Genomic DNA, 27202 nt, shown 5'->3' on the forward strand with positions numbered 1-27202 from the left:
TTAAAATCACATTTTCAAAGACATGGGGAAGTACTTATGGTAAATTATAAAAAGCAGGGTATACAACTATATGGTCAGCAAAATCTCAATTCTGTAATTATGCACACACACAAACACATATACACACCCATACATATAAATAGCATAGACAAAGATTGAAAGGAAATACAAAAAATATTAACAGTGTTATCTCTGGATAGTGAGATTGAAGATAATTTTTTTCTCTTCTTTATACTTATCAATATTTTCTAAATTTTCTGTAATAATCATGTATTAGTCTTATATCCAGAAAACATTAAAAATTTACTCTGTAGTCAATTTTGTAATTTTTATGGTATATATAATAAATAAGGAATAAATATTTACAATACTCAAAAGTATATCTGAATGATGGGAAATAAATCAATAACATGTAAGAATATAATTTCCATACATGTATAGGTGGGTAATTTTGAATCCAAAAGATTACAGTATTTCATCTCAGTTCTTGAGTATAGAAAATTGGTATTTAGTAAGAAATGCAAATCTTTAAATAAAATTGGTGCAAGGCATCTAAAAATTGTGCTATTCTGGCATAACATTGAAGATATAAATGCTCTCCAATGTGATATAAATACCCAGTGTTATATTAAAATAGGTATAATCTAGTACAGACATCATGGCCAATAATTAACTAATTGAGTTACATTTTTTTTTTTGCCAAAGTGACTAGGATTGATCTAGGCTAAAGAAATACAACACCATACCATTATTTTAGTTGGAAGAGCCGCACCAAAAATCATGACAAAAAACATCGCAGAACTATAAGAAAATCCAGTGGTTTTCTGTTGTTATTGTTAATGACTTCTTGCTAAAAATTCAAGTAAGACAGTCAAATTGCTTGGAGCACTAAAAAAGCACAGCAGCAGTGTATGGTCTGCAATGATTTGAGAAACACTAAGAACATTCTTCACTGTTTCCTCATTTGCAGACTACTGCCTATCAAACACTATCTGAGAATTACAGAACTACATCTGTGTTCTTTACCAATCTTGAAATTATATTGTATTATAATATAGTCATGACACAAAGTGATGTCACACATAAAAAGGCAAACTGTATGTAATTTTAAAAACTAACTTTAAAATATGACTCTATTATCTGTGATAAAAAAAATCACATAAATATGTAAAATATAAAAATACATCCTAACATACTTTTACATAAGAACTAAAGTTTACCACTTTTAACATAAAAATTCTGAAATGGAACTAATAAAAAACAATTTTCATATGTACCACAGAGCAATAAGTTTAAATCAGACTATTTTGAGTTGTGTAGCCCTTTATTAGCAACTAAAATAGAAGGTATCTGTTGTACAATATGGGTAGTAATTGACTATAACTGGAGAATTTTATATTCTAATACAGATCATTTATAAATGCAACTTCTTTATTAAAAAGCTTCCACCCTTTTTGTTTGTTTGTGTACAATTTGCAAAACTATTCTGAAAGCAGAGTATATGTGCACAAGTCTGCAAAGAGTGCAAATTAGGATATGGTAAATGCTTTACAAGTTACTTTCAAAAAACTGACTGCCACAACTGTGCCTTTACATTGCCTGTTTTTTTTTGATCAAAATATTTTGATGCCAGCGTTCCTTCCACTGCTCTAAACTATAAAGCATTTTTTTTAATGAGTTGAAATTAAGGAAGGACTACACCTACTAGAAAAGAAGAGAAGAAAGTTCTATTAGTCTGAGGTTTCAGAATCCCCCCCAAACCAGGACCAGTATCTTGGTAAGGGTTAGGCTGGGACCCTGGACAGAGTATGAGTATGTGCAGATGGCATTCCTGAGGATTCAGAGCTTCAGTGAACCGTGAGTGCTCCAGCTGCATAACTCACTGAACTGTCTTGCCAGTTTCTACACTGGCTGGACTGGGCATAATTCAAAAAGGAAAAGCTCATATTCATTCCATTCTTCTGCAGCTCTGTGATAGCCTAGGAAAAGAAAAAAACTGGTTATGACAGACATCACAAAAAAAGTGAGCACTCTCTGAACGCACTGGTAGCTTAACTTTGTTCACTTCACAAACAAAGCCTAGATCCCTCCCACTCTACGTTTCTTGGATTTCTCATCACCTCACATTAAATAGGAAAAAGAATTCTTTATTTCATTCTCTCAAAGAACAAATCCTAATCTAGCTTGATAAATATCAGTCATCTTCCACTCTATCTTTCCCTGTATTTAATAAAGCCACTTAAAAAATAAAAAATTTTTAAAGCATAGTTATCTTTCTCTCTATTCGCAAAACCAAACCTTGGCCACTTCTGTCTTGAAATGTTGGGAGTGTTTTCTTTCTCTGACATTGATTAAATTTTAAACATATATAAATTAAGGACCAAATCTAAGAGGTATACCAGGAATTTAATCTAACTGTAAATTGGTTCATCATTTACTTTACTAAAATTTTACTTAGTGAAGTTTTATTTGATCCAATCCAAACTTTAGTAAATTAGTATAGATTAGTCTTGTTTAAATTTCAGAGATCAATTTAAGCCCTTAACAGACTCTTACAGTCAATACTGCTTAAGAGGAGACCTTTCCTAAAAATCCACAATGTACTATCTTTCAAATTACAGCACAGTAATGCTAGACCTTTAGGTTCCTACCCTAGACTATTCTAGACTACATTACCAATTCCATGATTTCTCTGCCTCTCCAAACAATGAGCCCATTATTCCTTCCTCTTCCCATTCCTGAGTACACATTTTCTTCTTTTTGAGTCTCACATTTTCTTCCAATTTCAGTTTTATTAGGGAAAAAATTAATATTATCTCTTTAGAAAGTCCAGTTAATCAAAAACTTCTGCCTCTTTACCAGTCTTTAAATGAAATACTATTGTCTTTGTTATAAGAAGAAAAACATACCATTTGCCTTGCTTTATTAAATTATCAATATCTAAAACTCAGGCACAGAATCTTCCACTTATTTTTTATGGAGTCAAGAACACTAAGTAAAACCCCCAAATTAGTAAGACCATATCTCTTGAAAGCTTATTTTGGTTTATATTTGTAAAGAGCATACTGGAACTGGCTAAGAGTCAAGAGGAAAAAATGGGTTTCAACTCTAAAAAACTCTCTGTATTTAAAAGAAAGTCTTGGCCAGTCATACAGTGATAAATAACCTTAAATTACCAAAACAATAAAATTTAGATTATCTTAAAGGTACTAGAAAGAAAATTTACTACATATACCTAAAACTAAAGCTAACAAGCTGTCACAGATGGTATCAATTAAGATATTCCAAAACATAATAAATGTTTTCTTAAAAAAAAAAAAAAAAAAAAAAACAACAACAAGGCTTCCTAAGGATACTCACATTTAATAACACCCCAATGGGATGTCTTCCACATATAGTATTATGGTATTTCTTCAAGTAATTGCTAAAAGATACAGGATCTAATTGTTCTATAATACTCATACCCTAAAAAAAAAAAGAAAAAAAAAAGAATGAAAGAAAAAGAAAATAGGACAACCTATTATTTCCTAATTAAATTTAATTACATTTAAAAACAGCTACTTAAACCTAATGATCATAATTTTTCAATGAAGAAAACACATTACTTAGTGAAGTTGATACTTCACTCATTCATCCAAGGTAATCTCATTATAGTCAACTCTCAACAATACACACATTTTATTAACAAAAACATTTAATCCCCAGTTTAGTTTTCTCTAACCTCCTGGGATGTTTCTACACCACGTTCCCCAGTTGTCACTCAGCTCACAAATCCTCAAACATTTCAGGATTTTACATTTTTCATATGTGTGTGTGTACACACACGATTTATACAAGTAAACCTGTTATGAACATTTTTATACAAAATCTAAAATTAGATTTGATATATGGTTATTTTTCTCATGTCCATTATATTACTCATACCACTGACATAATCAAGAGCTGATTATAATTTTACTACTTCCATTACATATACTTAAATATCAACAGTGTGTAAGGCATTTTAATTATCAGTAATTATTTAGGTATGTGATAAATGACACCACAAACTAAGAAAATAGTTAATATATTTTTAATCAATTTAAAGCTCATAACAGACTGATATAAGCTTAAGCAAAATAGGTCTTTACAAACAAGCTGAAAAAATAAAAGTTCTCTCTCTCTTAAACTAGAATGTTTTGTTTTCAAAATTTTAACTGAGAGTCAAAATTTTTTAGACTACTATTGAAACGATCTCTGATTTGGACATTTGTTTACACAATTAATTCTGTACTCTGCAGATGCCTTCAAATGTGTTCATAATACATCGATATAGAGCAACTTTAACTCATCTGAATCAAGCAAATAAACCAATGATTCTAAACTCATCCATTCACTAACTACGTCACCTTATTTTCTTACCCAGGTAAAATACTTTATACTTATGTTCAATGAAGTGGATTAATATCCTCTGAGAGAAATGTAAATTGTGGTTTAACTAATGAATCAAGTGACATAATTGTGTCTTTTTTTAAAAAACATAATTTGTGTGTTTTTTAATTGTATTTTAACATTTTAACAAGCACAATGTAAAAGCATCTACAGTAATCAAATGAACACTCATCTGGAAAACGACAGCAGTTAGCAAGTGACATAGTACAAATACTGCAGTGGCAACATTTAAATCAAAAGTTAATTTTATAAAGAATCTTTCTTCAGAATATCCAAGTTTTTCATAAACATTATCATATTTTTCTACAAATATATCTGAAAGATAAGCCTATGTGTGTGTAGTCAACTTCTAACTTCTTGCACATCAATTAGCCACTCTCAAATTTATCCAAAACCAGTGTTTAATGCTAAGTTGGTTTTCTCCTGTCAACTAGGTGGCTTCCAGGTCAACATTCTCCTAGAGAGAAATATGAACTAATTTAAAAGTTAAACCTAAGATAAATGATTAGTATTATGATGTTGGTACATAGAAAATCACTCAATATGTTTCTACAGCAAATAATAATACAGAGATGGAGTTATAAATCTCTTCCATAAATATGAATAATCAAGGTCTAACTCCCTAAAGATGAAGAAACTATACATTAAAAAGGTTAAAAGCTTGTCTCTAAATTTCTAATCCTAGGCTCCTTCTCATTTACTTACTCTACTTCATACAGAATAGCAAGAGAAATATCAATAAATCTTTAATACTCGCACATAGCTACAAATGCTATACATCTTATAAAAGAATTTTCAAAGCTCCTGGATGAAGTCTAGGACAGCTTACCCTAAATCAAATCCACTTTGTAATACATTATGTAACATTAAAGGTACAATATGTACCTTAGTATTAAAATCTCAAAAGCACACTGCGAATAAATGTATCACATTTATATATATTAACATGAATAACTCAAAGAGAAAACTAATGATCACATTTGTAGAAGACAAAAAATTCAAAGTAAGTGGCCAAGAAATTTCACACAGAAAATATAAAATTATAAATGTAAAGAAGACTCTACTAAATAAAGTGTTCAAAATGAAGATACAATAGTTAAATTACAATACAGAAAGCAAAAAATTGAGGTAATGGAAGTTAAGAGATTAAATTTAAAATTTTAATTTCCTGAAGTGCATTATGTACCTACCAGGGCAAGAATCGATTTTATTATACTCAATTCTCTGACAAATACAACAGTTAAAAGGTATGCCTTTTTACAAATAAGGGATAGAGAGAAAAATTGAGGCATTTCTCATGAGTAAACCTCACCAACTAGAAAATTCATAAAGTATGCAAAAACAATAAAAACGATTAGTAAAACTGCAAAATGGAACACCCATTAATTAACACAGAACAGTGACAAATAAGCTTTTGTATATATTTATGTTTTGATTCTAACAATTCTGAAACTACTATGACCAAAATTCAAAGAAGATAAAAAATGCCAGTTTGATGCTACTGCCCAAATTCCAAAAAGATGAAAAATAAAAGTGCTTCCCAAATATGCCTAAAGAACTCTTCTATTTCTTAAAATACTGGAAGAGATGATCAGTAAATCTAATGTCCAGGTGATAGAAAGCTTGGTAGGGCCTGGTATATTGAGAATTTGAACTTAATCTAATGTGATTAAGAACTTAATGAACTTAATCTAATAGGAAGCAATGAAGTGGGTCACCACCCATTCAGCTCTAAAATACAAGACATTATATCCAACTGCCTATCCATCACAATGACCATATGGGTTTCTGAGGAATTTAGCAGCTTTGACAAGAAATCCTCAGACTGAAAGCTAACTTCCTACCTTGAAGGGAAGAAGAGCAAAGGGAATCTATCATTGTGCTGACTCTCCAAGTAATAAGTGAAAGTTTGTAATGTCAAATCCTACCTGGTCATCCTAAACTGAACAGGCAGTTCACCTAGCAGAGCTGCAAATTCAGAACTCTAATAAGATAACAAAGGTCTTCCCTTTTTAAAAGTCTGCTGCTGCTGCTGCTAAGTCGCTTCAGTCGTGTCCGACTCTGTGCGACCCCATAGACGGCAGCCCATCAGGCTTCCCGGTCCCTGGGATTCTCCAGGCGAGAACACTGGAGTGGGTTGCCATCTCCTTCTCCAATGCATGAAAGTGAAAAGTGAAAGTGAAGTCGCTCAGTCGTGTCCGACTCTAGTGACCCCATGGACTGCAGCCTACCAGGCTCCTCCGTCCATGGGACTTTCCAGGCAAGAGTACTAGAGTGGGGTGCCATCGCCTTCTCCGTTTTAAAAGTCTACCTATATATAATATATTACGTAAATTTCATTTAATTTTAAATACTATTACCTAGAAATAATCTCCCTCTAAAGAAACAAACACCAAAAAGAGTAGCAAAACATTTTTAGAAGTCTTTGAGAAATAAGAACTGAACCATATCTTTCAATTATTAACACATAACTAAAACTATATTATCATATCATTAAGACTGTGGCCTTATTTTTTAAAATAAGGATACACATTTATGTTGGAGAGATGGGTACACATTTAGGAAGACAAGGTAGGGAAAGGAAATATTCTAGTTTCTTTAAGAGGTACCAAGATAAAATCTTATAATGAAAGAAATTTTATGGGGGAAAAAACCACTCTAAACACAGCAGTGGTAAGAACAAATGTACTAATAAATAGCCACCTTAAGGAAGATACTGTAAAACTAGTAGCAACTACTAAAGAAACGACCCGGCTAAGTTCAAGAGAAAGAAGTGTGAGGAGATAAATATGAACGATTTCACCTTCACAAGACTAACAGGAAGAAAAGAAGCTAAAGTTCAAAGTAAATAAAGTGACTATTATAAATCTGGAAGGAAAAGAAGCTAAAAAGATGACTACAATGACATTTTCAGATTCTCTCTGCCAAATCATAAATGCCACTAGTCATAAGGAAACACTGGTTTGCATCAAAAGCAGTACAGAAAAATAACCTACAATCAAATATATATAAAATATGTATAAATGTGGCTGCTGTTTCAAGTATGTTATCTAAAAGGTTCACAGAAATCAATATCTTAAAATGTGCTCTACTTTGGTCACTATACAAACTGAAATTGCAACATACTAATTACCAAAAAACATGGCCAGTAGTCAGTAATATTGTAAGGCTTTCAGAATCTACATCTCTTACAACTAGTTACTTTTTTCCTCTGAACTACAACATTTCAAAGATTCAGCTTGTTTTCCTATATATTTTTCTTTCCTTATGTGTTTTCTTCACATAATTAATTTTCAAGATATCTAAATGCTAGACATAAAATTCCTCCCGTCAAAAATCAGCAATTTTTCTTTTGATTTTGGAGCCTAAAAACTTCATTTTCTAACATTTTATTAACTATGTTTAAAAAGACTCTTCTGATAACAAAAAAGGCACCAAAACTTAACATAAGTTTCAAAATAAAATCTAAAATTTTATAATTTTATACTTAAAAATAATCTTTTCACTCTATCAAACTTTCCAAAGGTATAATTACAATTCAGAATTGCTAACATTTTTGCAATACTTGTATAGAAGTATCCTACTATATTCTCCTCTCAAAAGATTGATATATAGAAATTATGATATTAATTCTTAAATGAAAGAAACTTTACAACATAAAATGATATTCATAAAAAGGAATATACAGTAGGATATTCACCATTTGGTCACATAATCAATTAAGAAAACACACTGCATAAGAGCTGGCGTAATAGTGAGTGTATAGATATACTTACATGTATAAAATCATATATACATGAGTATATGTATAGAGCTAACCATTCTTGTTATTTTAATCCATTTATTCTAACTCCCAGAATGGATTTATAACTTGAATTAACAGCATGCTAATAAAAAAAAAAAAAAAAAAAACACTTAAGAGCCCTTTGAAAATTATATAGACATATATTACATAAGTGTTTCAATAAATGGACCAAAAAAATCAAGTTCAAGTCAAATGTTATATCAACTATTAAATTCAAGTATATTAAAATGAAGCAAATATTCAATATTTATTCCGAAATTATATTCCAGGCTATTTAAATAAAAATTTTAAAGCTGACCTCCAATAATATTTCATATATAAAGTACGGTAGATTTGGAATTCAACCTAAAGCTTATTGGCTCTGCTGAACCAAAATTTGTAAAAGTTTCAAAGCCTAAGAAGTGAGCAGAAGAGGCAAAAAATTTCAGAAGTTACAAGAATCATGCCAATGGGTAAATGTGACTCTTCTTGCTCTCCCTCAAAGTAAGAAACCAGGGTCTAGTTATCCAACTGATCATACACATCAAGAAAGATAAACAAAGCTAGTCCTTTTAATATAACCTAAAAGTCAACAAAGTTAGAAGGCAGGCTAAAAGAAATGTTAAGTATAGATGTTTGTAATATACAATATACACATAGAACAACAAATAATATTACTTAAATATGTCCTCTATTCTAGAAAATTCCAAATGATGCTATTATGTTCAGTAACTTCAGAGCACCAGGTAAACCAATGTTTTGGGGAAACATTTCCCTTGTGCTAAAAGCATCAACTCACTGATTGATGAATTCTTACGTTTGCAAAATTAAATGTTCTCTGATTAAAGTCCACAAATTACATAGCTGAGTAGAAAACAAAGGGTAAGAAAATGAATAGGAAATTCTGTTCTTTTTCAACAGATCAGGGTCCATAATAGGCTAGCTCCAACTCACCTTCAAAGCTGGTTTTGGAATACAGTTGTTTGGACTCTCTCCATATTATTAAAAGGGTATCCCCAGGGGCAGGTATGGGCAAGTCTATTTTGAGAAAGTTCCACAAGTGATTTCAGTTGTAAAGATGGGGTTGGGAATTACTACAGTAGACAATCCCATCTCTGCCTTGGCTTTGATTAACAACTACATGTTGAGAACTCCCAAACTTACTCCAGATCTCTTCTCTGAGCTCCAAACCAATACAGTTAATCCATTAGCAAAGCCCTGTGCAATACAAGAACTCAAATCTATGAACTTCTTTCCATCTTCACTAATACCACCCAGGTTCAAATTACTAGCATCTCCCCCCAAAACTCCTGCCAATGCCCACTGTTACTACTCCTGATCCTTTTGCAGAATCCATTCTCTATACAACCAACAAAGCAACCTTTAAAATAATTATTTTATTATTCCATCATTTCACTTCCCACTGTATTCACATAAATTTTCTATCCTGGAAGTTAAAGCCCTACATTATCTGATTCCTGGCCCACCTCTCTTACCTGAGCTGTATCATTCTTATCCCTATCTCCTATACTCCTATAACCCTGATCTTTTTCCCTTTCTTCTAACACACTAGCCTCTTCCCATCATAAGGCAGTTTTGTCTAGAATGTTTTCTTCCCACTTATCTACTGAGTTTGTTCCTTCTTATCATTTATACCTCAATTTAATGTTCTTCCTCAGGAAGTCTTTTTCCAAGCATTCAATCTAAAGCAGCCTAGAATTACACACTTTTTCAAAACCCTGTTAATATTTTCTGCATAGCACACATCACTTTTGGAAACTAACTTATATACTATATCCTTGCTGCTGCTGCTGCTGCTAAGTCACTTCAGTCGTGTCCGACTCTGTGCGACCCCACAGATGGCAGCCCACCAGGCTCCCCTGTCCCTGGGATTCTCCAGGCAAGAACACTGGAGTGGGCTGCCATTTCCTTCTCCAATGCATGAAAGTGAAAAGTGAAAGTGAAGTCGCTCAGTCGTGTCCAACTCTTTGCAACCCCATGGACTGCAGCCCACCAGGCTCCTCTGTCCATGGGATTTTCCAGGCAAGAATACTGGAGTGGGGTGCCATTGCCCTCCTTAAAAAATATATATATATATATATGTGTGTCTCCTCCAGATAGAATAAAATTTCTGTGAGATCAAGTGAGCTTATTTGTTGCCTTATTTTCACCAGTGCCTAGAACTTTAAATGCACTCAAAAATAATTGGTGAAAAGAAAATCCAAATGCTTACTTGCCTGATATCTCCACTTGGATGCCTTGCTATTTGTAAGAGCAAATATAACATATCCCTAATATTTGAATTTATGATCACCCTACCTTGTAAAAAAACTAGTCTTATCATCTTGTGATTATGACCTAAGTGAACAGAACAAAGACATAACCAGCAGCATAAGCCAGATAATTAAGAAACATCTTTTTTTTTTAATTTTTAAAAGATTTTTTTTATAAATTACATTCCATATACAATTATTACAAAATACTAACTCTACCCCCCATGTTGTACAATACATCCTTATAAGCCTATCTTACACCCTATAGTTTATACCTCCCACTCCCCGACCTATGTTGCCCCTCACCTCCTCCCACTGGTAACCACTGGTTTGTTCCCTATATCTGTGAGTCTGCCTCTTTTCTGTTGTATTCACTAATTTGCTGTATTTTCTGGAAGGAATTACCCTTGACACTTCCTTCTCCTCCAAGTTTTATCATCAGTCTGTCTGTAAAATATACTGGACACATCCACTCCGTCCCTCTCTTCCCCATCATCAACCCAACCAAATTACCATGTCTCACTTGGATTATCAAACTAGTCTATTCATTTCTCCTCCGGCCTCTGTCCAATCCATTTGCTGCAGTACAGCTATATGATCTATTCACATACAATCTTCTTCTATCACTTTCCTATTTGATATCCTTTAAACAGACTGTTCTAGATTCTCTAGCCTAATTTCTCACTCTCTCTCATCCACTCAGCCATTGATTTGACAGATATACACACCGAGTACCAAAAACAGCCTAATACAAAATAAAGATCTTGATCTCATGAAGCTTACAATCTAATAGAGGAGGTTTTCACCAACAAATAACAAATATTAAGTCACACAGTAAAAAGTGCTAAGAAGAAAAACAGAACAGGGTAAGGTTTTACACTGAGTGACTGAACAACAAAAGGTCTTAGAATGGTAGATTCCCAGATCGCTCAGTAGTTAAGGAATCCGTCCGCCAATGCAGGTTCGATCCCTGGGTCGGGAAGATCTTCCCTGGAAGGGAAGATCCCCTTGAGGAGGAAATGGCAACCCACTCCAGTATTCTTGCCTGGAAAAATATCATGGACAGAGAAACCTAGAAGGCTACAGTCCATAGGGTTGCAAAGAGTCAGACATGATTGAGCACATCATAGAAAGGTCTTAAAATAACTGTTCACCACAGAGGCTTAGTGGAAAATTGTGGGCATATTTCTAGATGCTCAAATGCTCCATCATGTCCAACTCTTTGCAATCCTATAGCCCGCCAGGCTCCTCTGTCCATGGAATTCTCCAGGCAAGAGGACTGGAGTGGGTTGCCATTTCTTATTTTAGGATATCTTCCCAACCCAGGGCATATTTCTGGGTTGTGCCAATAACCAGAAGATACTACTGGGGGATTTAGTGGGTGGCAACCAGGGATGCTGACTGTCCTGCAATACAGGACAGTCCCACACACAGGAACTGTTCTTATCCCTTAACACTTTCACAGCCTGGAGAATCCCATGGAGGGAGGAGCCTGGTAGGCTACAGTCCATGGGGTCACAAAGACGACTGAGCAACTTCACTTTCATGTCCATATATGAGAAAAACCTGCTTATAATTATCTACAGTCTTAACACCATTTTACATACAAACACAAAGATGTTTTGCATGATTTTAATATAGATTTCCCAAAAACAAACTATCATATTAAGTGAGGGAAAACTATACTTTAATTTACAGTTTTCCTATGAATTATTCACCATTTTAGAATTGGTGAATTATTCACTCACCCATGTAACTTGGTAATGTAAGTCACAAATATAAACATCTTTCAATAGATGTTTGTGTGTAGCTGTTGAATTAATGATACTCTGTAAGTATCTAACTACTCCACTGTCTCCTTGAATACAGCTGGTACCTGGGCATGTAACATTATCAAATATATATTAATTTAGTATAAATTACTTTCCTTTTATTTCTTTCTCAGATTACAATTAGGGTATTTGTTTAATTATGTACACAGAAAGATTATATTCACCAACTCAATCATTTTAAAAATATTTGCTGGGCCCCTACCTACGTTTCAACAGCTAGTCTAAGCACTTTGGATACATTCATAAAGAAAACATATATCCTTACATAAAAAATAAGTGAAATATTTAGTTTCTTAGAGGAAAAGTAAGGTGGACGGTGGATGCTGAAAGGGCGGAGTGTAAGATGTGCCAGTAGGCCTCACTGGAAGGGTGGAAACCGAGCAGTCATAAAGTAAGTGAGACAGTCCAGTGCAAAGGGCACAAGCTCTAAGCTAGGGCACATATATGGCATCACTGGGGAACGGTATGGAGACCGGCGTGTCCAAAATGCCTCCTAAACATCTTACATCTCTATATTGTAATGGCTTCTTTTCTAAGTCTACTGGATGATGAGACTGTAAGATCGATTGTAAATCAGAGATCATGCTTTCTCTTTTTAGTATCTTCAATACTTCATATAGTATTAGAATACAGTAAACACTCAATAACCATTTGCTTTATGAAGAAAATAAATGACATAGAACCAGAAAAGTTTTCTGAGGCAACTGAGAACTAAACCTCAGAATAGCAAGATTAGAATAGTAGCCAGAAAAGAATTAATTGACCAACATGACAATATAATAAGGCAAAAAAAAAAAGTCAGTGAATTAAAATTCAAACAAAATTTCAAAGGCAAAAGTATTAGGCCATAATCGGATTTAAAGTAACATGATAAATTTAAATATGATAAAATCTCCTGAGTAACTGCATTTATTCCATTTGGCTTTTAATAAAATAATACTACTCAATATAATCTACTTATAGCTTCAGATCCAAAATCTTTACTAAAATGTATTTCTACTTTGACTAAATATTCTTATATTAAAACATACCCATAAAGTTTATCACAAACTGGCCAAGTTGATTTTAACAGATTACAGGTTACAGAGTTAAAGGTTGATAAGAGTTTAAAGATAATTTAGAGACTAAGTCTCTCCAAGTCTCTCATCTTAGAGATGACAAATTGAGGACTATAAAACTGAAACAATCTGTTGAAGATCAGAAAAAATTAGTGATATATTTGCTAGATTTAATATTCCATTATGAGTCGATACCAAAATGATCTGCATGTCTCTAAAACATTAAATATTATCTAAAATACTAAATATTAAAGCAAGTACTCTAACCACCCTATTTCAAGGAAAACTTGAGGTTTTGACTCAATATCCGCAGGATATTTGACTGTAGATTTTGAGGATATTTTGACTGTAGATTTTGACAGTATCTGCAGTTTTGACTGCAGGATCAATATCTACTGAATTCCTGGGCTAGTAAAGAATACAATAATGTTTTAAAATTCTAATTTAAAACAAATCCAAATTCCATTTAGGAAAACCCAAATGGCCAAAAAATAGAATTAAGTAATAAAATAAACTCAGAATTTCCTATGATTGTCTCTGCTTAACAGTAAGTAGTGGCATTAGTATCCTATTGTCCCTAAAACCAAGACATTTCCCAAATAGTATCTAAAATTTGTATCTAATTATTCAAAGCATAATTAATCAAATAAAATTAAGATGAAGGAAATCTCTACTAATAGAACAGGGATTATTTTATACTCAATATCACATGATTACAATATATATTTTGCACATTTAAAGATAGGGAAAGAATTATCAGCCCATTGTATACCTTAACATAGTAAGTCTTGAGTCACTAATCTGAAATTAAAGAAAAAAATCTTAGAGCAGTAAAACCCCACACCTGAAGGACTTACCATTTTATCTAGATGTTCAATGGATCTATAAATCTCCCCCTGGGATTCATCATAGTAACTGTAACGGAACCTTTGACCTTGAAACAAATATCATGTACAAAATAAAATAGGGAAAAATTAGAAGCTAAAAAGAAAGCAAGCGCTTACCAAATAATTTCAGTTCTCATGGAAGGCAAAGCACAGCTTAAGCCTCTGAGAGAATGATTCCCAAGAGCCCTTGTATGTAAAAATAAAAGGCATATTTGGGAAGGTAATGAAGAAATGATATATCATCAGTGTTTTACAAGGTTAAAAACTATTTCAAACTGTAAAACCTTAAAGTCACAAGCAATACAAAAGACTAAGGAGAAACAGTTTAAAAGTTAGAAGCATTGTTAAAACATATTATATCGGTCTATAATAGAAAGTAAACCCAAAGAACATGATTCAAGAAGATATGGCTTAAGGAAACTATCTCAATATAACAAATCAACGAAAGCTTGGCTTTTGTTGTACAAATGCAAAGATTTAATCTCTACTACAGAAAAAAAAAATGTAAGTCAGAGATATATGTGGCTTGTATAATTTTTATGATCTAAATTTTTAAAATTTATGTCACTGTTGCAAATGTTAGAAAACGATTAATACAAGTGCCTTTAAGTAGGATACACAAAAGTATAAATTTAACAAGTAAGTTCTACTCTGACAATGAAGTCTCAGTAAGGGTACAAGCACAGAACAGTCAATGTTTAGTTATTCTCCAAAGAACAAAGAGGGCAAATGGAAGAAGTTTAAAAAGGGAGAAACAAAAGGCTCAGGAAGTGAATTTTGCTTCCTACTATGTTCATATAAAAGCCAAAAGTTAAACATATTCATAATTAATTACAGATTATTATTCAACTGATGATGTTGTATTTCAGATATATCAAAACTTGTTTTTCAGCAATGCCTTTATTTTCAAGAACTCAATACTTTTATATTCCTTATTTTCAAAGATGCACCAAAGTGCAATTCTGAAGGCATTAGAGTACACTAATCGTGTACACACATACGATGCGTCTTTGTGCTGAAATTTTACAGCAAAGTTCACATAGCCAATTATTGTCCTCGCATCTGAGAAGATGGGTTTCTTTGACTGGATAATTATGATTTTTAAGTTTTCTATTTATCTCACTAAAAAATATCATCTTACAGATCACGAGCTATGTAAAATTATAAAACCCTTTGGATGTCCTTTTTGAGAGAAACCATACTTCACAGTTTTTAACATCTCATTAACTTGTTGATGCTGATCATCTCTGATAGTCACCTTTCTACAATATACCATATTTCCTTAGCTTTCACATATTAACTTTTCACGTACATTAACATGTATAACTACTCAATGTGGCAATTCTTATTTCCCCCCACTCCCCCACCGAGCACCATTATTAAATCAATATTGCATCTTACAATTCATGATATCCTAGAATCAAACAATAGGTTTCTGAGACAATTACCTGCATTTTGAATATTAACAACCTTTTCTGGTAAGCACTGGAAATTACTGTATGTTGCTATAACTATTAGATCTGTTACAGTCCTTGAACTAAAAAAATTCTTAAACAGTGACAACTCTATCACTCAGTATCTCTATATTAAACAATTCATCAGACATTTCCTTCAAAACTTAGAGTTAGGTACAGCTTTGTTTTTCTTTAAAGAATATATGTACTTACTCCTATCCAACACGCATTATATAATTTACCCTATTTTTCCTATTTGCCAGGCTGCTTTCAGAAGGTTCAAAGACAAATCTAAAGTCTACCGTAATAACTTAGTGATTCAATTCACTGGTACTAAATTTCGACTTTTATTGCAAAGTTCTTTAGATAAAGCTGCCTCACATCATGTGTGAAATGAATAAACAATCAAATAAACAATCCTGGACAAGAAAAGGCTAGCGCACTGTCACTGTAGTTAGCCCACGTGCCTAGAGAACTGGACGTGTACTGGGCAGTCGGAAGACTGTGTCCAGATGCAGCAGAGGTGGGATGACGTATCCTGCTCCGCTCTTTGAACCTGAGCTGCTTCAGGTTTATACTAATACATTCTCTTTTTCTTACTTCTGACAACAACTGTTAGTTTTAGTTGCCAATAATCCCTGTTACTGGGACATAATTGTCTTATCTCAAGATGGCCACTCTCAAGTGCAGAGAAAAATGTGTGTACTTTGTGACATTTGCTATTCAAAAGTCTTTTCTACTTATTTTCAATTTTAGAGCTGCTGTTTCAAATTGCTGAAGTTGGTTAAACCTGCCCTAATCATACATCAAAAGTGTAACTATATTTTAAAATGCTACCTTATTCATATGGACCATTTTCAATGTAACATTCACTTAAAAACTACTTCTGAAGACAGAAGTACACAGAATGTTTAAAATAAGTTAAAATACTAAATCAACATATGATTTAGTAAGAATGACAAAATACAAAGAAAATCAATGAGCAAATGTTTTAATATTTTGTTATCTACTTTTTGCTGTTTTAGTAGCCATCTCGAAATTAGTAGCTGAAGAACTGAATAGAAATATTTGATAAGCACTAAAGAATTTCTGTTAAGAAGCTAAATTCACACTTCTATAGCTACTACATTGAAAAAAGTATCTTACTTGTAACAGCTCAAACTGTCTCATGATGGTTTAATTATACAAACATTTCAAAGTTACTTCAGTAATTCATTCTGGTCAACACACTTAGAGAAAGCATCAAATTTAAAGTAAATAGTTGCCATTATCCTAGCCTAAATGCATTAATATGTACATATGTATGTATGCATATACATGTGAAAGCACATGAGTACACACACATAACAACTTTACTTAAACACCATTTGGAATTTGAACTCACAAGATTTTTTTGCTTCCAATTATTAAAAATAAAGTTTATCAAGATTTTATTTACTAAGAAATAAAAGAAACGACACTAATACAATACACTGCTCATTAATGCACCTTCAAATATTGCTCATTTAAAATATATTATGATTTCATGTACCTCATGAGTTTTGTTTCACAGTATTTCTAACATTCAGTAAAGCTTATGCAGCTAAAGTGAACAAATACGGTTGCCTATGTGCCTGGAGAACTGGACGTGTGAACTTTTATATAAGTATGAATTAAGCATATCACATAGTAAGAGAAAATTACTTACCTGAAACTTATCCTTTCAGAAGGTACACTGGGAAAATGGATTCTTTGAGCCCCTGTTTCAACTCCAAGTATGAGCTTTCTAGCTTTAAGAGCCATTGACACTGCCCCTAGGGGCAGCACAAGCTTTGGAACTCCCCTAGTGAGTATGTCAGTAGTTTCTTCAGGTGCCTTCCCTCAGTTCTTTTCAAATTCAAAAGATGAGAGGAAAAATAACCCAAGAAAAAAATCCTGTAAAGCAGAAACCTTACTCTTTGAGGGAAGGAGGGTAGCTCATTTGTGAATCCATTCCAGAGCACGCTTTCTGAGAAAAAGAAATACAGGTAAGTAATTTTCCCATCTCCAAAGGTGACTGGTGATTAATGAGTGGATTCACAGAGTGTGGAGAGTAAGCTCCAGGGATGTCTGTTTAACACACAACAGTCAACTAATGAGGACAAACACAACAATGAATGGCACAAGAACCAACACTGCTTTTGAAATACCTCAAAACAGGAAGTAAAAAAAAAATTAACTATCTCAACATTAAGCTATATGCTAGATTGCAGAAATAAATAATGAGCTTGGAAAGTTGTTCTATAAAGCCCCCAAAAGATCAGTGAGCAAGACAGACTTGCTGATGTATGTCCAGGAAAAACTGTACTATTATACATTTACTTAATCACTTTATATGTTTAAATATTTGAGTTCAACCTCACAACACCTTGAGATAAGACTATTAGACCATTCTACACTAAGGACCTAAACTAGGGACATTTAATTGAAATCACTACCAAAGAAAAAATGTTTCATAAAGAAAATATTATCTAAGTAGCATCAAATAAGGTATTCATTTTTATAAGCAAAATACTATAGTCCTTTCATTCTGAAGTCTTAGTTACAATGTAAAATTATTGGCTTTCTCTCAAACTCGCAAAAGATCAAAACCCTAAATATGTGAAATCACTATGTACCAATATTTGAGAAGACAAATATGATATCTTGAATAAGATATATTTCAGGAATTAGCTAATTTAAATCAATTTAAATATTTAGAAAATAGTAATACCATCATACCCAAGAGACTAACAACAGAAAGGGAGGAGAATATGAATAATCATATACTAATACATATTAAACTAGAAATGCCAGTTTTAATAAGTGGCATGTATTTATTAAAAACTATGTAAATATACAAATGCAAGTTTACAGATAAAAATCCAAACCTGCTGAAGTGACTGTAGTATAAACCTTATTCATACTGTAACAAAATAATTTATCATTAACTTTAACCAAATAAATTTACTGAAACTGATTTGAAATTAAAACTATCCTTTAAAAGGAAAATTATCTAATAAACAGAAGTGTGAATCCACTTTAAAGAATCAACTTCTGTTAGATCCAGTTTCATTTAGAAACTTCTCAGAAGTTAACTGAAAGTTATGTTAATGAAAGCTGTCAATAATCTAAATTTCAAAGTATAAAGTTCAGGATGATCAGGAAAAAGCAGATATTAACAGAATATATGGGAAAGAGCAAAAATAAAACTCAGGAAAACAGAATACAAATTCTACTAACTAGAAAAACTAAAAAGTCCTGACCACAGATCAAATTCTCTATAACGGAGCCCCCCAGCAGGGTGTGGAGCTTGGGAAGTGCACAGGGCACGGGGACACATGGCTTGACCGTGATAGAGTCAACTACCAGCAGCACATGTCCTTTCTCTTACGTTACTCCTCCTGATACTCAAATAGTATCAGAGAAACACCATCTGGGGCTCCCCAAAAGCAGGGAGATTCAAATGAGGGGACAGAAAGACAGGGCACAACAGAATCTAGGTTCCAAACTGTCCCTTTGCTTGTCTCACCCAAAAAGAAAAATTGAGAGTATTTTAATCAATTTTTTTCTTTCTCCAATATCTCCTTCAAGTCTAAACAAGAGCTAAGTGGGATCAGAAAGATCAATCTCTTTAAAGCAAACCACCCCTTTAAAAAATTTATTTTTACAATGGACATTGGCTAACAAATAAGGTTGACAAGGCAAAATTCTTCCAGTTACACACATATAGGTCTCTTAACTGTCTCTATCATCAAGTTTTTCATTTTATTTTTCACAGAACCCAGACCAAATATAAAGAGAAACAACCACTAGAAATAAAGATGTCGTTACTGCCAGTACTCTAACATATTATTTAACAGCAACAAGAAAAAAATCCCACTGTATATATCTGAGCAATTGGTCAACTGTACCATCATCAAGTGACTTCTCTTAAAGAAAAAAAAACAGCTATTCAGAAATGTGAAGTGTATTAAGAGCCTAACTCAATGAAACTTTTAAGATCTCTGAATACTTTAGAAAATTAATCTTTCCTGTGAAATGATTTTGAATTCAGCATTATCATTACTTAAGCATGATAAAATCAATCCACATAGTATCATTAAAACAAGAAGAAACTAAGTATTGTAGTCATGAGAAAAGGCTAGATTTTTGAGATGGAAATTACTGTTCATCCATATAGGAAAGAGGACCAATGCCACTAGAGCATGAATTTCAAAAATATGAAATTTATTTTCTTTAAGTAAACACAGTTCAACCCATAACTAGCCAATGATTCATATTATTTCAATAGGCATGTAATGGAGAAAATGAAAACTTATTTTACAAGAATGACAGTCATTATTACATTGTAGAAAGGAGTCTACCAATTTTGGAATAGTGTCCATGTAACTCTTTCCACTTACCCCCAAACCTCCATCAAATTTCCTAACAAGAATTAGTACAGTGCTTTCCATAAGTACAAAGTAAGCATTTAATGAGCATTATTAGCGACAGTTATACTGAAAAAATAAACACTTGGAAAGGTTCTATTACTTAACCACTAAATGTAAATATAAATATGTTTTAGTCATTTGACAATTCCAATAGCTAACATTTACCAGGCTTTGGAAAGTTTGACTTCTTTTTTGTAATTATAACCAGAAAATTCGATCCTGCAATTTAAATTCCAAAATTTTCAAGAAATCAGTAGATTAAATGGCCTAAATAATTTTCTGAAGATTTAAATAGATACAAAACAAAATTTGTTTTTCTCTCTCAACATTCTACTTAAATACAGTAGCGGACTAGGATTTGCTTTATAATCACCAATGAGGTAAAAAGGATGAGTTCACACAAAAGCAACATTAAAGCATCTACTCGTCTTTTAAGTGGATTTATGTTGTGGTTGTACTATACCAACACTGAGGGAGAGTCCAGGCCCTGAAGAATACTATCATATCAGGGAAGTGAATTATTTAAATCACAAAGTGATTTTAAACAATTCAAAGAGCCTTAAAAGTGAAGAGGAAGGGACACATGCTTTAGGAACTTTAAATTTCTAAAACATGCTTTATTCATAATACTAAGAAAAATAGCTTCTTCCCCCGCCCCCAATAATGATACTCCTTAGTTTTATTACTAAACTTCAAAATCCCCAAGAAAAGAACCCTTTCAGATCTAAGTAATACACTTATATCCATAAAAAATAACTTCTGCCAAAGGTAGCAAACCAACTAGCAAACAGAATTAATTATTAAAGAACCCTGAGAGGCGAGGTAGCAGACAGAGCTACTTGCATACCCTAAACTAAGGCTTTCAACCTCAGCACTAGCGACATGTGGGCAAGATAATCCTGTACGTTATAGGATGTTTACCTAACAGCTCCTAACAGCTTTGCTGGACTCTACTCATTAGATGCCAATAGCATCCCCACCTCCTTCCCACTCCAGCTATGAGGACCAAAACTGTCTCCAGGCTTTTCCAAATGTCTCCTGCGGGGATAATCAGCCCCAGCAGAGAAATCAGTGATAACAAAATATTTATCTATACCATTAGGAAGAATGGTTCTCTTGAACTGAAATCTCAAGGCCACACACAGTGCAGCATGATGTAAGAGAAGAAGAAACCAGCCTATCCAGGCCTGATAAATGTGGAATCAACTCTGGCAATCAATGACAAGACATGTAAAGGCCAGGGTTCCCTATAGCTCATTAAGGGTGTTTTTCTGGCCATTATGTAGCTTAAAATTTAAGGTGTTGAGCCTTATGTTTTCACCATAATCAAAGAAACAACTGAAGAATGAACAGATATTGGCATCCTTAAACCATTAAATCAATGAGTCAAAGAGTGTCCTAAAAGGAACAGGATTCAGAAACATTCTATCACAGTAATGGATAAATAGAACAAACTGTATCCAAAGAATTCAAGAAAAAATTTTAACTAAAAGAGGCATCCATAAACATCTCACTTCCTTTATGATCTATTCATTGTGAAGCTTCCTTATTTTTTTTAATTCACAATAATAACAAAAATCTCTTCGAAGTTCTTATGCTTATGAATCAGTGAAGACCACAGTGCTAATAGCTAACATGTTACAATCTTTGGAGGGTACTTTGAGGTATAATCTTTGGAGGCAACTATGGGCAAAAATTAAGCACCAAAGGCAAAAAGAGAAAGAAGAAAGGACTAATTACAAGAAAAAATGTGGAGCAAGACTGGCATAGCACACAGTGCTCTTCTTCGTTCTAAAGAACATTTGTTTTATCTGCCAAAAAACTCACTTCAGAGAATTTATCACACAGCTCTACCTAGAAATGGGGTTAAAAGATCTTAACTCCTACTAACCTAAGTGTCTAAGCAAGGATGCCCTCACAGTGTGAATCCAATTATACCAGTCGCCTTTGGAAATGTATCCATAATCCCCTATTACAATCTCATCCTTTTTAAATGACCAAGAGTTTTTTATTCACCTTTATATATTATTGCTAAAAGTGTAACTTTCCAAGGAAAGTGATAAATAACTGAAGATAAGAGCTGAGAATGAAAAGATACCTTTAACCACAAGTACATAATTTCTACCATGAAATGTTAAAATCTAGAACTTACCCCAATGGCAGAAATCAGAAGAAACCACAAAGAGATTACTAGGATCCGCTAGGTATTTACTGAAGAGTTTTCCGAATTCCTGTTCTTTTGACTCACTCAGAGCTCCAACCAATACAGGAATAATGGTAAACTCATCCTTATGGCTTAAAGAAAACAGAAAAAAAAAAAAAAAAGTCATTTAAGAAATAAAATAAAAATAGGTTTCCAATGCTTGGCACTAAAAAGTGGAACATTTATTAACAGTGGTATGGATAATATACATAATGTTGTTGAATCCTTAAAATCTATAAATTAATATTTAAAGAAAACCATTCAAAAATGAGAGGTACAGAATATTAAAAATATCTATGTAAATTACAGAAATGTACACTAGTTCTTTAGGTAAAGCAGCTATTTTACTACTAACAATATCATCAAATATAAAAGTAAGCTCATCAAATCACTATCATCAATCTTCTCAACTACCCAAAAAAGCTACAATCATCTCTGCCCAATGCTTCTGCAGTTTAAAAGAGCATTAAATTCTTCCTTACTTAATTCTGATTGTAAACACCACCATTTCTGGCACTAGCTCTATAAACCTGCCAAGTGAGACCCACAAAACTTATCTTGGCTCCCAAAAGATTCACCAGCTACACCTCACACCTAAACTAATTAAACAGATACAGGACAGTCTAAAGATACAACTCAAATTTCACTGGCATCTAGGATGCACATAGAATTCAAGGAAATAGGTATTAATTTCTGGCAGCAAGAAAAAGATACCACGCCCATCCACAATGTCTATAGCATATTTACAAGTCCCTTTTTCACTCTACAGATTGAAAGATTTATGGAAAAGGAACAAAGCAAATTAAGAATAACCGTGACGGGCTATAGAGACAGACCTTTAAAAATTTTCATTGTAGTGAAATTTAATTTACATATATCCAATATTATCTACATTCTAAATGACCCCAGATTTGACATTGTAGAAACATGACTCATGCTTGTCTGACTTGTTGTGAACAGGACTTAAAAAAAAAAATTCTTATGATAAATGGCTTTTAATATGATACTCTGGCACTTAATTGATGTAGGACAAACAGAATTTATAGAAGGGTCTGTAGAAAAAAAACTAGGTTTAAGTACAATGTTAGCTCAGCTTCATAAAGCTAAATTCAGGGCACCCAAGCGCCTCCCCCAAAAAGGCCCCCTTACCCTTGTCAATTGCGAAATAAACAGATCATACAGATCTCCAGTCCCTCTGCAATGCAGGGGCTTCTTGGGCAGAATCTGCATCTATGGAGTAAGAAAAAAACAGGAAGCTGGCAGAGGAAGCTGCCATGGGATATCTCTTTCTATGATTCTTACCACTGTGCTTCACAACTGCGTGAATGAATAGGGGCTTTTCAGTAAGGTAAGAGTGATTATCATATGAAAGAAAAGAATTTGCAAAAAATTCAAGAAGATTGTTATGAGCTGTTCTAACTTCAAGCACTACCTACATAAATAAAAACACTAAGATCATTAAAATGACACAGTAGGGAAGCAGAGTATAAAAAAACAAGAAGTCAGAAGAAATGGGTTCAAGTACTATCTCTATCACATATAAACAAATGTTGAGTGCAAAGGTAAGTTACTAACCTAAAAATTTATCTTATTTGCAAAATGATCATAATTACAATGTCTGATTCATAAAACTGTTACAAAGTGAGGAATACTGTAAGAAAAGTACTTTGTCAGTGTTGGTTTACTCTGGAGAAACATCACAAGTCTACTCTGTAAGAGCCACCAAACCACTCAGTTAACCTCAGTTTGAGCTATCTATACAGGGGTAAAAGTCTCATACTACTGAGAAATCCAACCTTTGAATTAAGATTCATCCATCTACCTCTTTGCCATTTCACTTTTTAAAAAATTATTGTTACTTCTGTTCTCTATCCCCACAAGGCATAAATCAAAGAAGAGAGAATTTGGCTTTGAACTGTAACATTCCTATGAAAAGTCCAGAATCCAAGTTGTGAAGCTGGTCTTCCCTAGCAAAGGAGTATAAAATCTTGCCCTCAAAGAACAATTATAAAACTGAATAAAACGGTCCAAAAAACAACCATTTTGTGCTCTGAAAATCAAGCAAAGGCCAAAAAAATACAATGAGAAGAGTTAATTCCTGAAAAATAAAAAAAACCTTTTTGAGAAGAACACTGCAAGCCTGGCGCCTTACCAGGAACTGCCTCAATCCTCCGTCCTTCAACATTATGGTAAATGCAAGGTGAGGCTGGCTATGAAAAACCAGCAGCTTCGCTGTTGAAGGGGGCTGACTTTGGCTTGGGGCAGAGAGCAGAATACGCACACCCAGCAGGAAACAGAAAATCCTGCCACTTTTGTAGCCTGAAATGACCACACCATTTGAGGCAAGTCACAAACCTGAGGACTACCTAGAAATCTAACAGGGAGGTCCTGGGAAGGAGAGAGCCATATAGGGACAGGATAAACTGACAAGTTCTGAGAAGATGCGCCGGCTGAACAGGAGGTAGCACATGTGTGCAGGGGAGGTCCAGAAGGCTGCAGCTCCACCCAAATGCCAGGGAACCGGGAGGATGAGAGCAAGCACAAAGGCGAGTGGAGACCTGAGGGACAATAAGCTCTTATACATCCCTGGCTGCCTGGAAACAAGGGATGCACACAAGCACTGGGAGACCAGAGAAGACCCAAGAGAAAGTAAAGGAGGCAAACTTGAAAACTTCTAATCTTCTCCCCAAAACACTCACAACCCACCAGCACACGGTGAAAGCTACATAGGCTCATGGTATTTAAACACAGCTTCCAAACAAACAGTAGCTAGCACTAAGCAGTGCAGACACCAGGGTGAACGCTAGAAAGTCGAGGTAAAAACAAGTAAGAATGATTTAAAAGCTGAGGAGATGTATCAACAGCCAAACACTGGAACAAAGATTCTGCATACAGAGTCTATGAAAGGTACTTTTTTAAAAAAATGAGGGCTTCCTGGTAGCTCAGCTCCTATACCTCCCACCTGTCAGTATAGGAGGTACCAGTTCAACAGTTGGTCCAGGAAGATCTCACATGCCTCAGAGCAACTAAGTTTGTGTGCCACAACTACTGAGCCTGTGCCTGGAAGCCTGGGAGCTGCAACTATTGAAGCCTGCACACCCTAGAGCCTGTGCTCCACAAGAGAAAGCACTGCAATGAGAAGCCCATGCACCACAAAAAGAGCAGCCCCTATCTGCTGCAACGAGTAAAGCAACGAAGACCCAGCGCAGCCAGAAATAGATGAATGAATGAATGAAACCATCACCACTATCATCTGAAGAAAAAAATTAATAAAATTACAATAAAGTTGCTATAATATACTGTACTATGTAAAAGTTCAGTTTCAAGGAAAAAAAAAATTCTGAGCCAAAGAACAAGGAAACTGTAACCCATTCTTGGGAGCAAGGAGAAAGCTAGCAGAAGCTGTATTCAAGTGGAATCAGATATTAGATTCAGCAGACAGATTTTAAAAGTTATCATGTGCTCAATCACTCAGTCGTGTCCGACTCTTTGCAGCCCCATGGACTATAGCCCGCCAGGCTTCTCTGTCCATGGAATTTTCCAGGCAAGAATACTGGAGTGGGGTATCTTTTCCAACTCCAGGGGATCTTCCTGACCCAGGAACTGAACCCCCATCTACTACACTGGCAGGCAGATTCTTTACCACTAGCGTCACCTGGGAAGCCCCTAGAGTTATTATAAATATGTTCAAAGAAATAAAGGAAACTATGCTTTAAAAAGTTTAATGTATCAGTTCAGTTCAGTTCAGTCACTCAGTCATGTCCGACTCTTTGTGACCCCATGAATCGCAGCACACCAGGCCTCCCTGTCCATCACCAACTCCCGGAGTTCACTCAGACTCACGTCCATCGAGTCAGTCATGCCATCCAGCCATCTCATCCTCTGTTGTCCCCTTCTCCTCCTGCCCCCAATCCCTCCTAGCATCAGAGTCTTTTTCAATGAGTCAACTCTTCACAAGAGGTGGCCAAAGTACTGGAGTTTCAGCTTTAGCATCAGTTCTTCCAAAGAAATCCCAGGGCTGATCTCCTTCAGAATGGACTGGTTGGATCTCCTTGCAGTCCAAGGGACTCTCAAGAGTCTTCTCCAACACCACAGTTCAAAGGCATCAATCCTTCGGCACTCAGCCTTCTTCCCAGTCCAACTCTCACATCCATACATGACCACAGGAAAAACCATAGCCTTGACTAGACGAACCTTTGTTGGCAAAGTAATGTCTCTGCTTTTGAATATGCTATCTAGGTTGGTCATAACTTTCCTTCCAAGGAGTAAGCATCTTTTAATTATACAATGACTACAGCAAATATCAACAAAGAAAGGTAAACCATTAAAAAGAACCAAAGGGAAATTTTGGAGTTGAAAAGTATAACTGAAATGAAAAATTCACTATATGGTCTGAAGAGGAGAATCAATATTACATAAAGAATCAGTAAAATTAAAGACAAAATAAGTTATCCAATCTGAAGAACAGAGGGAAAAAAAGACTGAAGAAAAATGAACAGAGCAGTGGAGACGTGTAGACAACATCAAATACAAGAGGATACACACACTGAGAGTCCCATAAAAGTTACAGGAAACAAGTTAGAAAAAATAATGGCTGAAAACTTTCATGAACCATTTATCTAGAGATCAAAAACACTCAACAACCCAAAGTAGGTAAGTATAACAAGATTGCCAACCTAGATACAGAACAATGAACTGATGAAAACCAAAGACAAAGAGAAAAATCATGAAAGCAGCAAAAAGAAAATGACTCATTACCTACAGGATAGTCTTTTCACAAATAGTATTGGGATAATTGCATAATCCATAGGACAAAAAGTGAAGTCAGACTTTTACCTCGTACCATA

At 34.2% G+C, this 27202-nt stretch overlaps 1 protein-coding gene across 3 annotated transcripts in view; it reads right to left on the reverse strand.

Annotated features, from left to right (window-relative positions):
* Positions 1–1305: 1305 nt before the first annotated feature.
* Positions 1306–27202, reverse strand: part of MEMO1 (mediator of cell motility 1) — a 113961-nt gene continuing 88064 nt past the window's right edge. For all 3 annotated transcript variants that reach the window (XM_055539735.1, XM_055539737.1, XM_055539734.1), the window contains 4 exons: positions 22305–22447; positions 14236–14312; positions 3361–3465; positions 1306–1979 (listed from right to left, as the gene is read on the reverse strand). In XM_055539735.1, coding sequence (XP_055395710.1) covers positions 1848–1979; positions 3361–3465; positions 14236–14312; positions 22305–22447 — 457 coding nt within the window. In that variant the 3' untranslated portion in view covers positions 1306–1847. The remainder of the gene's footprint in view (positions 1980–3360; positions 3466–14235; positions 14313–22304; positions 22448–27202) is intronic.

Source organism: Bubalus kerabau, chromosome 11, assembly GCF_029407905.1.
Source record: "Bubalus kerabau isolate K-KA32 ecotype Philippines breed swamp buffalo chromosome 11, PCC_UOA_SB_1v2, whole genome shotgun sequence".
Classification (NCBI taxonomy): Eukaryota; Metazoa; Chordata; class Mammalia; order Artiodactyla; family Bovidae; genus Bubalus; species Bubalus kerabau.